Source organism: Triturus cristatus, chromosome 2_1, assembly GCF_964204655.1.
Source record: "Triturus cristatus chromosome 2_1, aTriCri1.1, whole genome shotgun sequence".
NCBI classification, from domain to species: domain Eukaryota; kingdom Metazoa; phylum Chordata; class Amphibia; order Caudata; family Salamandridae; genus Triturus; species Triturus cristatus.
In genome coordinates, this window is record NC_140581.1 from 346,766,418 (window position 1) to 346,783,913 (window position 17,496).

A 17,496-nucleotide genomic window follows, 5' to 3' on the forward strand; every position below is an offset into this window, starting at 1 on the left:
ACTTTCTAAACGTACTCAGACCAGGCATCGTTATTTCACTGGACTGTTCACAAACATCAAGGGGTTAAATCAAATAACACAGCACAATCTGTACTCACCCCTCGGCTTCGGCTTTTGCAATAGCCGAATCAAAGGCCCAAAAGAAAAAAGAAAAACGAAATAGTGGGAGCTACCCACCAATACTTAACTAAGTGTCTTCTTACGCCAACAGAGGCCCGTCTAACGTCTCGCGATACCATACATCACCAAAAGGGGCCAAAGCAAGGCGGCAGTCAGGGCAGCAGTCGTCAGCAGCCATCAGGAAGGAGAAACCGCGCTGAAAAAGACCTTCAGACCACTTCGACATACAGGGGTCGCTTGACGTGGTTCGCGATTCCTCCAGAATTTTCTTGCGGGGTTCCTCACGACCCTCAGGCAAAATCGCTACCTCTGAAGCCGCCTCACAGAGGGCACCAATTGAAGAACCAGGGCCTTATGGGCCTGGCGGCGCAGGGCACGCCTTAATCTCCTGAGTTCACCTGCTTTGTTGAACAGAGACACAGGACATTCTGTTGAGCGTAGAAGATCAGGTTTATTAGCTGCAGCTAAGTACAGTTGTCCCAGAAGTACACTCAGTATGTTCTTAGGAGACTGCCACTTTACTCCGTGGCCCACAATCTTTTATAGCACATAGATTCACCAAGAACACTCCCAATGCATACATGGTTATCCAATGAGAAGAGTTTGAAAACAAGATATAACCAAAGAGAAAAGTTTGAAAACAAGATATCAAGTAACCCAAATAAACCTCTCTTCCAACTGTTTTTGTCACCCCTCCCCACAAGTTAATCAGTGGTAGTGTCTACAACCCAACTTGCAGGTGGCAGGACATATTTGTATGCTTTGGAGGACAGTTGTGAAATGAGAGAATACAAGTAGAGAATAGCGAAGGCCAGAAGATAAGATAAAGTCAGTAAAGAATGGTGTGAACCGACAGACAGTTGAGACAGGGTTTAGTCAAACCAGACGAGGATTAGTGGACTCAGCCAGTCCCTGACATCAGTCTCGTAAACAGAGGCAGAAGGTTATTTGACACGTCGCAGTAAGATCAGCAGAAAAACTTCGTTCATTGTGCTGCCTGAGTGAGGGCAACACAAAATGGCGGTGGAACACAAAAAATGGTGGCTGAATACAAGCGAGATCGAAAATCGAATTTCCTCACTGCAATTTGCTTTGAACTGAACTATTTCTACCATCTGAAAGTCCTATTTTTATTTCTGTATTGTGGATTTTTGTCGTTTGGTCTTGTTTTGGTTTAGATAAAGATTACTTATGTTTCTAAACTTGTGTGGTGTCCTTTTGTAGTGTTTTCACTGTATTACTGTATGTGTTCACAAATGCTTTACACACTGCCTCTGAGGTAAGCCTGTCTGCTAGTGCCAAGCTACCAAGGGGGTGAGCAGGGGTTATTTGAGAGTGTATCCCCCTTACCCTGACTAGAAGCAAGGGTCTCTATTTGGACGAAGGTACCTACCTCTGCCAACTAGAGACCCCCATTTCTAACAGTTGTAGATATATGCACTGGATTTTTCTTCTCAAACATTAACACATAGCTGCAGCATATTGAATGTACATGTTATGGGTGTATTAGTTTTACTTAGCATGCTTTCACATGGGTTTTTCATTTTATTTAATTATTTTTGTACAGTGCTTTTACTAACATAAAACTGCTTCTGAGCACTATAAGAGAGGAAATAAGATACGGTAGTGGAGAAACAAGGCAATCTCTGTCCAAATGTCTGTCTGTAGAGAAAGGCTTTCAGCCCTTTTCCATATTTCCTATAGTCTGTTACTAGGCGACATGGAAGTAGAATGACTTTTTCAACGGATGGCGCACTGCAAAAGCATGTCCCTCCCACAAGACCATATATCGCAAGTAGCAAAAGGCAGACATCGGTCGACAACCTTACGCAATTTTTTGCAGAGAAATACAATGTTGGACCTTGGTTTTTGATGGGAAAAGTGGGAGTAAAAGATCCCAAATATTAACAACAATTAGCAAAGCCAAAATGTTTGGCTTTAATGTGCAAATTCATGTGAACGCAGGCATGCATATAAGTAGTTGTCATGCATTAGCACACGCAAGCCAAACATATTACCTTTGCCAATTCTTGTTAACTTTGAAACCATAGCTATACAAGCCATTGAAACAATTATTTTGCAGGGAATTAAAAGAAGGAAAAGACTCCATATGTTAGTCAATATTTAATTTGCTAAAGCAATTTTTGTAGTGCGGAGGAGGAATATGTTTTTATTTTGCATGTTGACTGTGTTACATATTTTCTTTGCAACAGGTACGGTTCAGGGAGGAGATACCTTTCAATTGGAAATGTCACAGGTTGGATTTAGTGCTCAATACTCTCAGAACAAGGTAATTTATTCTTCAAGCCAACTCAAAGTTTATAACGTGCATCTTTTGCTTTTTTCATTTACTTAAATGTTACATATTGATCTGTTCAATATCATTGCACCGGATAGATTAAACTTGAGATTAACTGTGAAATAATGGCAATTTAGATTAAAAAAGAACACAAAGAAACAAAAATGTCTCCAAGCCTCGGATTTCCGGTATCAATGGTGGAGACAAAAGTCATGGCATTCAGTTGGACAGTAGCACTTCATTAGCATTGCAATCTGTAATATGCACATATGAAGCACTGTATACATATGGATCACAGATCATGCTTTATTGCCACAATGCATAGTACAGTGGAAGTCTTGTCATACTTGATTTAGTAGCCATTGCCTAATTGTTACTAATTGTTAAATTATATAGTATACTGAGGTGGGCATATGTCTGACCCACTACTCTTTCTGATCACAATACTCCTCAGCGCTCCATGATCTCCAGGGAGGTTTGCTCTGTACAAATACATACAATCTCTGCACATGCGCCACAATCATGGGTGTACCGTGCCTTCATCACCTTGACCATTAAAGATGAATGGCACAACAATCCAAGGGAAAAATGGCAACCCCTTCACAAGAAACTTAAAGGCACCTATTCAGATACGTTCACCCGGGTTCTACACCCCAATAGGGTGATCTCTGAATACCCTCTCAACAGAATATTCAGCAACAATGAGAATGTAGTTATGAGTAACCTTTATAAAAATGGTGCTACTCACAAACTGTCAGTAAATTGGGTTATTAATTTGCGTGGGAAGGGTGGTGACACCCACCAATGTAATAAACAATCTGTTAACGACCAACCACATTTCTTCCACAAGAGCCTTCTTCTTCAGGTGTAGTCTTCACCAGGTCTAGCAATAGGCTGGGGAGGTAGTAGTAAAATGCTAATCTTATTCTCCATACTGTCAGATATTCATGTATTACCCGTAGGACATCATTCACATCACACATGTTACCCCTTTCATGCAACATATATCATCAAGAAACAAGTTCTAGCTTCATTAACAACAAAGCGCCCTCAACCTTCCTTCTCGGTTAATTGGAGAAAGGTGACTGATCGTATTAAGCTGGACACCCAGCCATTGGCCCAGGCTCCTAAACTGATGGGAGACATATCGGTCGATTCTCGCAACTTCCACGTCTGGATGGATCAGATTATTTTGGAAAATTCTGATCCCAAAGGCGATCGCGTGAACTGTCTTAAAAGGAAGTTAAGTGCCCCATGGTACACCCAGGCCTTAACTGAGAGTCATCTACTTTGTAGAATAAAAGAAAGGAAGTGGAGGAAAACATACTACGAGGCCTCAAGAGCCCTTTATGTTCAGCAGAGGAAATCATACCTCTCTAGCATAAAGGTTGCCAAAAAGGTGTATTACACTAAAGCTATCAACGATGCCCACCAGAAGCAAAAAACCGTCTTCTCTATAGTTAAATCCTTTACTCACCCCAAAGCTCTTCAGCCCGAAATCCTGCCCTCCGAAACTCTGTGCAACCAAATTGCAGATTTCTTCGGGGAAAAAATTGCAAATATTCAAAAGGATTTCTCGCCTCCTTTGATCTCCTCTACCCTAAGTTCCCAAAAACATGTAGTCGACAATCGCCATTCCCTTTGCAGCTTCCAACCTGTCTCCCTTCAACAGACCCGCAAGGCGATCTTGGCTTGCAAATCAGGAGCACCAACCGACTCCTGTCCCCCTCGCATTCTGCATCATCTAATTGAGGTAGTCAATCCTACCATCAACGCCATCATAAACGCATCCTTAGAATCAGGGATAGTGCCTAATGAATGGAAAAAGGCCATCGTGAAACCCCTGATGAAAAGCAGAACAAATCTCCAACGGATCTGACGAACATGCGCCCCATCTCACTCCTGCCTGTTCTAGGAAAGATCACTGAACGGATAGTGCATTGGGAGCTAAAAGCATTTGTGGAGAACCATAACATCCTGCATCCCCAGCAATCTGGGTTTCGCCCTGGCCACTCCACCGAAACGGCCCTGATAGAACTCTCTGATTCCATCAAGTTCCTGCAGGATGAGGGAAGGCAAGCCGTCCTCATCCTGCTTGATCTAACAGCAGCCTTCGACACTATCTCGCATGTCATCTTGAGTGATAGGATGCGAGAGATTGGCGTGATAGACACAGCCTTGGCATGGGTAAAATCCTTCTTGTCCAATAGGTCCCAATCTGTATCTTTGGGTCCCTACCTATCCAGTGAAAAAACCATTACATCGGGAGTACCGCAGGGGTCCATATTAAGTCCACTTCTTTTTAACATCTATATGGCACCCCTCCTCGCTGTGATAGAGTCTCATGGGATCCTCGTCACGTCAAATGCTGACGACACCCAATTGGTCGTCTCTATCGACAAAAACCGCACGGATACAGAGCTGCGATTTCAGAATTGTCTCACGGAGGTATTTCAGTGGTTGAATAAAAACCACTTGAAGTGCAACAGTGGGAAAACTGAAATCATACCATTGGGCCAGGATTTACTCTTCTGCCCGAAGGACTGGTGGCCCAAAGACTCAGAGGCCCCACCTAGTGCTGTGTCTTCTGCGCGCAATCTGGGCGTGCAATTTGATGCAACCTTATCCTTTGACGATCACGTCAGGATCACGGCCGGTTGCTGTTTCAGACTCATTAAATCTCTAAAGAAATGTTTTGACTTCCTCCCCGTTGCTTCCAGGAAATCGGTCGTGGTAGCACTGATACTCTCCCGACTCGATTACTGCAATGGGTTGATGGCAGGAGTGAAAAAGTCCACTCTGAAGAAGTTACAAAGTGTACAGCACGCGGCGGCAAGACTAGTGTTAAAACTTCCCAGGAAATCTTCAGCTTCAACTGCATTAAATTCTCTTCACTGGTTGCCACTGCATAAGAGAATCCTTTTCAAACTCTTACTTACAGTTTTCAAATCCTTGAAAAATATAGGTCCCAAATACCTCGTTAATCGTTTCATTCATTATGATCCCGTACGATGCCTGCGATCCTCAGGGGCCAACCTTGCTAAGATCCCGAGGTACAAATACAAAACTAGGGGTGGAAAAACCTTCACAGTCCTAGCAGCAAGGGCTTGGAACAAACTGCCCGTAAATCTTAGACTGACCGAGACCGAGTGTCTCTTTAGGAAACAACTGAAGACCTGGGTTTATCAGCAATCTGATACCTATGTGTTGGCAGCTATTTAGATCTTTCACCACTTGTCCCCTATACGCATGCTCAGCGCCAAGATGCTCCCTTCGGAGCGAAAGATTGCGCTTTACAAATATCCAAATACAAATACAAATACAATATATAACATAGTGCACTAACACACACACACTGTCTCCACAGAACCCTAGTCTGAAGAGACAGTGACCATGTTTTAATATGGGCAGAGATAAACATTTGTGGACAACTGTGGTGCTTTACTTGGGAACTTCAGAAAAGATGGCGAACCTCAAGTGAACTCACACAATATAGAGACCCGGGGGCATATTATCAAGCACGGCGTTAAAATTATCAGAATTCAGAAAAATGCTGCTAAAGCGGCGATAATGGGCTTGATAATATGCCGCAGAGAATTCCAATAGAAGCCCATGTTAACACCAGAACATGGGCTTCTATGGAAATTCTCAAGGGCATATTATCAAACCCATTATCGCCGCTTTAGCGGCAGTTTTCTGCCGCTAAAGTGGTGATAATTTTAACGCCGTTTCTTGATAATATGCCCTCCATTGAGTAAAAATTTACAAGCAGTGCAAAAACGTTGAACTGAATGGTGGCAAAGCATGTCTTTCAATGCAGGGATGCTCACCTGTCTACCAACATCAAGTGTTACTCTTTCTGAAGCATACCCAAACGTGGATGCACCAAAACAGGTACTTTCTCAAAGGGGGAAAGACAGAAATAATGGTGCTATGTCCAGTCAAACCAACACTCTTAAACTGGCTGTGCACAGTGATCCCACAGAGCCATTTATGGAGTCCTGTTTGACAAGTCTCTCGCTTTCAAAACACAAAAGTACTAGATCTAAACTGTAGTTTTACATCCTCTGCATTTTATTCACCAGCTGAAAAATAAAAAAATCCACAAAATAACCCTGATCTTTGAAGTTGCAATATCTTGCATGAACTCCCAACTAGACATTCAACAGACTCTTGAAGGTCTAAAACAATACTGTCCTGACAATGTTTCAATCACTTTGAAAACCCTCTGATGATAGCCGATTAAAGAAAGATCATAGTTTAAGACTGTGCTAACGCCACTGCCGGCCTCACTCCAAACGATGTCAAAATCTTGTCAAGGACTTCCTGCCCCAAAGAGCCGCCTGCTACCTTTGATCTTCTGCTCTCACCCTCCTCACTGTCCACTCAACTAAGTACGAACGCGGCAGAGAATGGTCATTAAATTTCCTGGAAACCCCTCCCAGAGCACCTAAGATTAAAATCGTACTGCCTGATATTTTGGAGCACCGTAATGGCTCCCCAATTTAACAACAGTGACCACTGCGCCTCGGCCTGGTCACCCCAACGCTCCCAGTACCTCCTGCTCCTGCCTCCTGCCTTCTGCTGCTGTGCCTGCCTGCCTGCTCGTCCTTGCCGTCAGCGAGCTCGCCTTTGCCGTCAGCGAGCACCCCTGCCGCCGCAGGGCCGCCCGCCAAGCCCGCACTCGCTTTCCTGCCGCTGCCTGCCTGCGGCCCCGCCCCCCCACCAGCCGATTGGTTCCCACGCTCCCGCCTCCCAGCTGACCCACCCTCCCGGCTCCCTTCTTATGACGCCCCCTCAGCGACCGCGCAGCGGACGCGCGCAGCGGGAGTACCGATTGAGCGCCGAAGGTGCGCCAAAGGTAAGCCCGTCTGCGCCCGTCCGTGCCTGGACCGCGCCCAGCGCCAGACCCCCTGGCCCCCGCAGACGTCAGCCCTCCCGCCTGTCCTACGACGCCACCACACTCCACGCACTCAACACCGGCCGAACCCCGGGTTGCTACCGAGCCACCCCGAGACGCACCCACGGACCCTTCTGCTGCCACACCTGCAAGTTCGCCTGCATCAGGACCTGCACTACTCCAGCACTGACCAAGACCACGGCGCGCAACAGCAGCAGCCACCTCAAGTGCATCCTGCTCAACACCCGCTCCGTCCACAGACACGCCGTCGAGCTCTGGAACCTGCTCGACATCACAGCCCCAGACGTCGCCTTTTTCAGGGAAACCTGGATGAACGCCTCCTCAGCGCCCGACATCGCCATCCCAGACGGCTACAAGATCATCCGGAGGGACCGCGTCAACCAGACTGGAGGAGGCATCGCCATCGTCCACAAGAACACCATCCGCATCACGACCAACACCGACGACACCCTCACAACTGCCGAACACCTGCACTTCCAGATCCACACCGACCCAAAGACGACCCTCAGAGGCACCCTCATCTACAGACCCCCGGGACCACGCACACAATTCAGCGAAGACATCGCCGACTTCGTCAGCCCGCACGCCCTCCCCTCCGCTGACTACATCCTCCTCAGGGACCTCAACTTCCACCTGGAGAACAACAACGACCGCAACACCACCACCCTGCTGGACAACCTCGCAAACCTCGGACTCAAGCAGCTGGTGACCACCCCCACCCACTACGCCGGACACACACTCGACCCCGTCTTCTCATCCAGCAAGGACATCACCTTCAGCCACGCCACCGGACTCCACTGGACGGACCACAGCTGCGTCCACTTCAGCTTCAGAAGGACCACGATCCACCACCACCAGCAACAGGTTGCATGCAGAAGCTGGAACAAGTTCACAGCCGACCAGCTCGCGACTTCCCTGAGCATGAACCCACCCACCAGCGCAACGAACCCCAGCGAAGCGGCCACCAACCTCACAAAGTGGATCAGCGACTGCGCAGACGACCTCGCCCCTCTGAGGACCCCGCCTAGCAGACCCGGCAGCAAGAAAGCCCCTTGGTTCACCGACGAACTCAAGAGCTCCAAGAAGAACTGCAGAGCCCTCGAGAAAGCCTGGCGCAAAGACCCAACACCGGACAACATGACTGCCCTCAAGCTCGCCACCCGAAAACACCACCAACTCATCCACGCCACCAAGAAAACTGCATTCAAGGAACGCTTGGACAACAACGCACACAACAGCAAGGAACTTTTCAACATCGTTAAAGAGCTCTCCAACCCCAACGCCGGAAACAACGACATCACCCCTTCGCAAGACCTCTGCAACTCCCTCGCCTCCTACTTCCACAACCAGATCGCGGACATACACAACAGCTTCAGCACTCAACCGACGCACGCCACGACCGAACCAGCGCCCCCCACCTCCAACCTCCGCGCCTGGACCCCGATCAGCACCAAAGACACCGTCCGCACGATGAACTCCATCCACTCCGGATCTCCGTCCGACCCCTGCCCTCACCACGTCTTCAACAAGGCCGACACTGTCATCGCACCCTACCTGCGGGACATCATCAACACCTCCTTCAACACCGCTACCTTCCCGGAGAGCTGGAAGCACGCCGAACTCAGCGCTCTACTTAAGAAACCATCAGCCGACCCCACCGACCTCAAGAACTACCGCCCCATCTCGCTGCTCCCGTTTCCTGCAAAAGTCACCGAGAAGACCGTCAACAAGCAGCTGGCCGCCTTCCTCGAGACGAACGGATCCCTCGACCTCTCGCAGTCTGGCTTCCGGATCAACCACAGCACCGAGACCGCCCTGATCGCAGCCACCGATGACATCCGATCCCTGCTCGACAACGGAGAAACAGCGGCCCTCATCCTCCTAGACCTCTCCGCGGCTTTCGACACTGTCTGCCACCGCACCCTAGTACAGCGCCTCAGCAACGTCGGAATCCAGGAGAAGGCACTGGAGTGGATCATCTCCTTCCTCGCCGGAAGGACACAGAGAGTCCGCCTCCCCCCGTTCAGATCAGAAGCCACCGAAGTCATCTGCGGCGTTCCTCAAGGCTGCTCGCTCAGCCCTACCCTCTTCAACGTCTACATGAGCCCCCTCGCAGCCATCGCACGCCAGCACAACCTCAACATCATCTCCTACGCCGACGACACCCAGCTGATCCTCTCCCTCACCAACGACCCCGTCACCGCCAGAGCCAACCTACACGAAGGGATGAAAGAGGTAGCCGAATGGATGAGGAACAGCCGCCTGAAACTAAACTCGGACAAGACGGAAGTCCTCATTCTGGGATCTTCACCCTCCGCCTGGGATGACTCCTGGTGGCCCCCCGCCCTAGGCAGCGCACCCAAACCGACAGACCACGCACGCAACCTGGGCGTCATCCTGGACTCCTCCCTCTCCATGACCAGACAAGTCAACGCCGTCTCCTCGACGTGCTTCAACATCCTGCGCATGCTACGAAAGATCTTCCGGTGGATCCCCACAGAGACCAGGAAGACGGTCACCCAGGCCCTCGTCACCAGCCGCCTGGACTACGGCAACTCCCTCTACGCCGGAACCACAGCCAAACTCCAGAAGAGGCTCCAGCGGATCCAGAACGCCTCAGCACGACTCATTCTGGACATCCCCCATCACAACCACATCTCCGGACACCTGAGAGACCTGCACTGGCTCCCGGTCAACAAAAGAATCACCTTCCGTCTCCTCACCCACGCACACAAAGCCCTACACAACCAAGGCCCAGGATACCTCAACAGCCGCCTCAACTTCTACGCTCCCAAACGCCAGCTTCGATCGACCGGCCATGCCCTCGCCGCCGTCCCCCGCATCGGAAGAGCCACCACAGGGGGAAGGTCCTTCTCCTACCTCGCCGCCAAGACTTGGAACTCCCTCCCGACCCACCTCCGCCTGATCCAGGACCACCTCGCCTTCAGAAAGCAGCTCAAGACCTGGCTGTTCGAGCAGTAGCTGACCCCCCGCCCCTTGCGCCTTGAGACCCTCCGGGTGAGTAGTGCGCTCTATCGATTGATTGAACAACATGGGCTTGCTGTGGGTTACCCAGCGTGTGACACAAACTATTCTACAACAATACACGCGCCCATGCAATCAGATGCCTCACACTAACGCTGATGCTTAAGGATGGGACCTTGTCTCCAACTTGGGTTACCATTTTCCCCAAAACATGAGGCATTTCCTGCTCCATTTGTAAGTTTAGGAGACAAAATTAGAGACTAATGGATGGATGGAATTGTGCAAAAAATACCAAGTAGCTTAGGAATGTTTCTTAGATAGCTGAAATCAGTGTGTATATATTAACTGATTACATTTATTTTGATAGGATATTATGATGTTAGGTGCTGTTGGGGCCTATGATTGGACTGGAACTGTAGTTCATCAAACATCAAATAAAGATTTTATCCTTCCAAATGAAGCTTTCGAAAAAGTTCTGCAGGACCGGAATCACAGTTCATACCTAGGTAAGGGTCTGGCACATGTTTTGTGATCTCCTTCTGCATGCATTAAGCCTTCACCACAGTATAATATGATTACTAGCAAAAGCTCCTAAAAAACATGATAAAAAGCAATCATTCTTGAACATAATGTCGTAGATAGCTAAAAATACCAGTCTGCTGTTCACTTTTATCGTGTAAAAATTGTAGTATTAGATAATTAATAATAGCATCTCTTGTTGAACATTGTTCTGGGCTCACAGACACAGAGCAACATAATAACACTGCGCAACAAAAGAGAAAAATAAGGGACTTATACATTGAAAAATGGACAAAGAGGGCTCTGCTCTGCACACTTTTGCACAATGAATGTAGGAAAGACTAGAGGTGTACTATTTTAGATACTCATACATGCCTTTTTGAAGTGTCAACAAATCTCAAAGTTCCCTTGGTAAAAGTCAGTGGTGGTCGGCACAGGTAAGAGTTGTGGGGCGTGGCGTGTTGGGAGGGGAGGGGGAGTCGACAGACAATGAGATAGGTCAAATTAAATAATAAAAATGATAAAACCAAGGAGAAGTGTGGCTCAATGATTAGAGCGGCAGACCCTGATGCAGAGGTCTAGCCCGGGACCAGGGTTCAATTCCCCACCTCGGCGGGTCTTGGGCTCAAAAATTCCACGGACCTGATAATTCTCGCCTCGGTGTCTATTCCCATCATGGAGTCCCACTCTGCAACTCTGGGCAATAGCTTGCTTAATCTCCACAACGGCCCCCACAACGCTAAGGATGCCTGGCCTCCACCTTGGGGGTGCCCAGGAGTGGATGCCTCACAGGGAAAGCCAGGATGGGTTCCACAGCGGTATTTGTACAAGCGCCTTGAGACCCTTGCGGGTGAGTAGTGCACTATACAAGTATCAATTTACAATTTACCTTACGCTCGCCGCATTATTTAATTTTGCCTATCCCGTCATCTATCGACTTCCCATCCTACCCTATCTTTCCCCGCATCACTGTATCACCACTCTTACCTGTCCCGGCCGCCACTGGTAAATGTGAAAAGAGGGCACAGTTGTTCCTATCTGTACTAACTGTATATGAATATTCTCATTTTATTCTCATTTTAGATGTTTTAAGGCCAATTCACAAAGAAATGTTAGAAAATGCTTTTGTGAATAGGCCCCAATGTGTGCATCCTGTGTGTTAGCCCTAAACAAAAGTCTGCAAAGGAACAATATGTAATTCAATCTATGTTGTTCTGCATTCTTCATAATGATTATTTACTTTTGACAATATTGGGTAGCTCCCTTGCGTCACTGCGTCTTTTGGCTTCTCAACACTCAAAGGGTCTATGCTCAGTCTGCCTTTGAAGATATCTGTGTTTTTCTTACTTTTTTCATACATGCAGGTGTTCGTGACTAGCTTCAGAAGCTGGTACGAATCAGCCATTATTGCTACGAAATGAGTAGATGTGCCCAGTGAGGCAATAGGCATTCCAAACCGTGTCCTTATGGACTGACAGGGCACACCCCCTTCTTTTGTTTCATTCTACTCGTCCCTCAGGGTTAAATGTACTGATGAAGGATCTACATCAATGGCCCTAAACACAGGTTCCCACAACAGAGTTTTATGTGATTCCGCCAACCTGTGTTTTTTCAGTGTTATTATAAGTCATTCGGTAAAAACGTAGAATTACTATGTTATTCCTGAGGTGATAAGGCTATTTTGTGTTGATTCACCAGTGTGATTTTCTGACCTGGGATTGCCAATCCAGTTGTAGTCTCAATACATCATCACATAATAAATATTTCTTTTCACTTTTGAGAGAGCTCAATTTTCCGAAGTAGATGTCATGTCATATGATTTGATAGATGATCTGCTCCCCAGATGAAAAATGTAGAGCAGTTATTGCAACATTGTTATTGAAAAAGGGATATTGCAAATGGAGGAAGAAGGAGAAAATAGATCTCATCTTCAGGCTGGCCTAAATTCAAAAACTCATACCGCTCCATTTCAAATGAACAATAAAATGAGGTGGAAATAAATGGCCCGGTATAATTGTTAATTGATGGTATTACCAACCCATTTATTGGCATTTACAAATTTAAGGCCTGGAATTGGGACTAAAGTGCAGGTCACAGAATTACCTGGCGGTTTACTACATGTTTTCCTTAAATTCTGAGTCCTGTTCCACTCCTATTTTACACCTGCTATTAGCAGGTACAAAGTGAACGGAAAAGCAGATGATATTACCAGGTGCAGTTCCACACCGATAAAACTTGCAAATGGTGGTAATTCTATAGAAAACCTACCTAATTATTTTAGATATAATCCATGCATGGAACTGAGTGTGTGAGAGACCATCAGCCCACAAATGTGTGTGATGCCAAAGTGCCCAAGTAGAACCTCAAAATGAAGTTCCTTGTAGTTGGTAAGGTCATATGTTCTAAATATTTGTTTTGATTAAAGTTATTTGTATTCCAGAAGTGTAATTAATCTGTGAAGGGTTTATCCTAAATAAGTGGATTTAATAATAGGAATATTTGCTCTAGTCTGTCTCTACCCCATTAATGCCAATATCCATAAAATTTCGACAAACATCATGACCAATTCTTGGAAGGTGATGCAATTATCAAAACTCAAATTTTCATACAACTCCTAACAATACATTGAAGCCTCTGGATTTGGCTAAATGTTGGCCCAAAAGATAATTTGGTTGATAGGGACACTAAGGTCAAAATTTCCCACTCCCAATTTCATTTGTAGCACATGAAGGGGTGTGGATGTAGCTATGATTCCAAATCCTCAGAAACTCATTTAGAGGAGGCAATAAGAGGTGCAAATAAGCAGAACCCCATAGTTAAACACTGTAAAGAGCCCTGGCATCTATTTTAGTCCTATGATAATGAGTCTATATCTTAATTTGGATCGAACGTTCTAAGAACATGAAGTGTATTGAATAGAGTATTCAAAAACCTAGGGCCTCATTATGAGCCACTGGTAAAATGGGGTGATAATACTGGGGTCATTAATATGGGTACTGGGTGGCATTATCGCTCATTTACCGGTCATTACAAATATGAGGCTCAAATAGGGGAAGAACTTGTTGGACCCTGTATCATCAGCCCATTTACAGCATGTTTTTGCCGAAATCCATGTCCTTTTCTGTTAAAAGCCGCCACCTGCTTTGAGATGATGGACTTCGAGACTGGAAAAACAAGTGGTAATAATCCCACTCATGAGCGCTTGTAATGATGGACTTCATGGTTGTGCATCCCACATCCCACTACTTTTGAAACAGAGTCCAAAATATTCAAACTCCTTCACTGTTTGAATAATGGTATCATTTAGTCTAAACAAACTCCTTGGAGCGCTTTTGTTGTCCAGACTATGAATCTTGCACTTTGGTACAAAAGGTTCTTGTTCTGCAGGCCTACAGCGATCCTCGCCAGCAGGACAGCATTGTCCACATACAGCAGACATGGGACAGAACTATAACGTGGAAAAAGCAGCCGCACTTACCTGACCACAGCCAGCCATCTAGCTCATAAATTAAAATGGTAAATAAGGAAAGGGACAGCAGGCAAACCTGGCTGATGCCTTTCATGACTAAATTTACATGATATAGCGTGGCCAAGCACAACATGAACAGATGATGTATTCCCCTTTAAAACTATAAATCGCCTTCCCTAATTCTTTCCCAGTCTAATGCCTCCCTCAGAAGAGAACGGTACACACTATCAAAAGTAACTCAGAGGTTGAGGAAATCAATAAGATCCTCCTCCTCTGAAAGCTACATATCTCGTAATTATCATGGATAAAAGGAAGGCTTGATTAACAGTATCCGAACCCGCCCAAATTTACAGCTGGCATGGAACATCTCCTTATATTCAAGCTCACTGTGTATTTTCCTCACACTGTGGAGCAATGAAATGAAGCCGTAGTTTGGTGGGGACCGCACACTGGCACAGTAGTTGTTGTCCTCTTCCCGACCGTGATTCCCAGGTGCAGGAAGACTGGATCCAATTTTCCTGGCTGGAAAGCCTGTCAGGTAAAAACAGATATGGATCAGTCTGCAAGTGCAGCCAGGCAGCGGGTGACCACCCACAACATGGGGGAGGGGGCAGAGCATACTCACTCCTGCATAGCACAAGTCTCCCCTGTCGCAGGATGCCCTCCTCAACTTTCTCCTCACTCCCTACCCACTCGCTCCCATTTACTACCCACTTTGAGTTAATGGGAGTAGGTTTGTCGATAAACAAGGACGCTTAGTTATTATTATTATTATTGAATTTATCGGACACACAGCTACCTGCAGGTTTCCCGGCACCACGGACACACGCAGGAGGTGGAGCTGCTCTATTGGTTAAATAACCACGTTTTCAGATCTTTTCCGAATTTGTAGTAAATAGTTTCATGCCGGAGTTGTAGGGGGAGAGAGTTCCACAGTGAGGGAGCTAGACAGGCGAAGGATTTCCCACCCATGCGTACTTGTTTGATCTGCATGTTATTCCACATTCCAGGGAGAAAAATCAGACTAGCCATATGTAATAATGAAGACCAAGAGCAGGTAAAGATGTAACTCTTCTTTATTGGTCTATTCACCACCACAGGTTCCAGCAGAACTAGAGAGGGCACAGTAGAATGTTCGTGACAGAGGAGGGGTGGAACCAATAGGAGGTGAAAGGGAGGGGGGATAGGAACGTACCAAGTGGATAAGATTACAACACCATATTTAGTGGTGGGGATGCCAGACGGAAGTGTTAATTCTGGTCACATGGTATCCCTATCCCTATATCTGTCTCGTTCGGAATCGGGACCTAACAAGGAAATACTTTACCTAAAGGACAGAAAACATCAAATAAGTGCACCAAGAGGGTTGGTTATTCAAAGTGTCTAACTGAAGGCAAAAAAGTAATCAAATCTAGGCCAGATGTGGCTGCTTCATGACTCCGTCAGATTCTCCACTTTTATCTACTTAGCAGGATTAGAGGCATTTAGTCAAGTTTTCATCCCTTCTCCTTGCATGAAGAAAGCAAACAGATTAGTTTATCTTTTCCTCACCACTGCATAATCGTGGAATATGATCAAATCAATCGTTCTGGCTGAGGTAACATTTATGGCCCACTTTTAACTACTTAATGCTCTTAGATAAAATGACAAAAAATCCATCAATTACATTCTGGAAAATATTCCACTGTAGGGCGAAATATAGAAGCTTCTTATGAGACTCTGTATCCACCCTGAAATACTGGTGGAAACCTGGGAAGAACAGACTTGATTAATCACTACATGGATAAATAGGTTTAGCCATAAAGATGCTCTTAACAATCTGTCCACTTGATTCTCTAGTTTTTAGTGCAGCCCCATCATCACTCTTGAATTTGCAGCAGCTGTTTTCAGGGATCGTGCATCTGTTTTTCTCTGCCCACAAGTCTTACTAGAACCAGAAGGCTCACTTATCTCTACTCTTTCCATGTTGTAAAGAAGCAACGTTAATGCAAATCCCTTAGGGCAGAATTGAACATTTATCAAATAACTCAGTGAAATCTTAACTCATATCCAAACATCCCATGGAATATTCTTGAGTCTTTTTCAAAACTAAGAATTGTTTTCTAAGGCCCTTGTAGAAATCTGGCTGTTTATATAATGGACAAAACGAGGTACACTGTGTAAAGAGTCCAGGCAACCCTTGTTGGTTTACAGAGGCAAAAATTATTACTCTAAATGCTCTCTTTTGTGGTAATGTGGGCCAGCAGTTTAGGCTTATCAGAGGGTAGTACTAAGCATTATTTGTACTCACAGAGGCAATAAATGAGATCCATACTCCAGAATAATTTAGAAAAATAAGTCATGTTTTTATATAAATTTTGATACTAAGAACGTTGTTATTAAGTAAGGACTTTTTAAATATTGAATTTCACAGGTAAGTAAACAGTTCACTTAAAAGCATGTTTACGCAGGAATGCTTCTCAATGAGGGTAAAAGGCATATGCTGCATACAGTTATTTACAGTAGGTTTCTGGGGGTCTTAGGGATTTTGGGTCGTAGTGGGCCAAGGTCTAAAGTACCACCAGCAGTTACTCGTTACCTGCCCTGGGGCGTCTGGGTGTCAGAGGTGCTGGTCAGGTTGGTAGCTATGCATGCTACACCAGTAGAAAGAAGGGGTCATCTGGAAACAGGCTGCAGAGGGGGACTTGGGGACAAGTACGGGAGCTGCCGATTGGGGGCTTAGGTCACAAGGGTCCTGGGAACAAGGGGACATAGCTGTTTAATAGTACCCGGGCTGGGGCGCTCGGGTGCAGAGTGGAAAGGCCGGCTGGGCTCTGTGCATCCTAGACCCTTGCACTTGTAGGTCTCGCCGGTTGAGGGTGAAAAATCAAGACAGCTAGGCTACTCTGGAAGTGGGTCTCTCCGGTGCTGACATCCCTCAACAACTGCTCAGTCTCATTGCAGTGGGAGTCTGGATTGGACTCTCATGGGCTCTGTTTGCTGCAAGGAGACTGGTACCCCGGGTATTGGTTCTGTGCTGCTCCAGTTAGTCCTGGTGTCCTCTCACTTGGTGAGAGGACGGATCTGTCCTTAAGGAGCACAGGTACCTCTTCCTGGGGGGCCTGCTGCATTGGGCTGGCCAGGGAGCAACAACTCGGTGAACCGGACTATGAGTCTTCAGTGCCTGCGGACTGCAGGGGAGTA

General features: G+C 46.5%; 1 protein-coding gene across 1 annotated transcript in view; it reads left to right on the forward strand.

Annotated features, from left to right (window-relative positions):
* ITGA2 (integrin subunit alpha 2) overlaps window positions 1-17,496 on the forward strand; it is a 596,388-nt gene that overhangs the window by 321,017 nt on the left and 257,875 nt on the right. Inside the window, exons 10-11 of the mRNA XM_085631250.1 lie at window positions 2,334-2,410; window positions 10,693-10,831. Coding sequence (XP_085487376.1) covers window positions 2,334-2,410; window positions 10,693-10,831 — 216 coding nt within the window. The remainder of the gene's footprint in view (window positions 1-2,333; window positions 2,411-10,692; window positions 10,832-17,496) is intronic.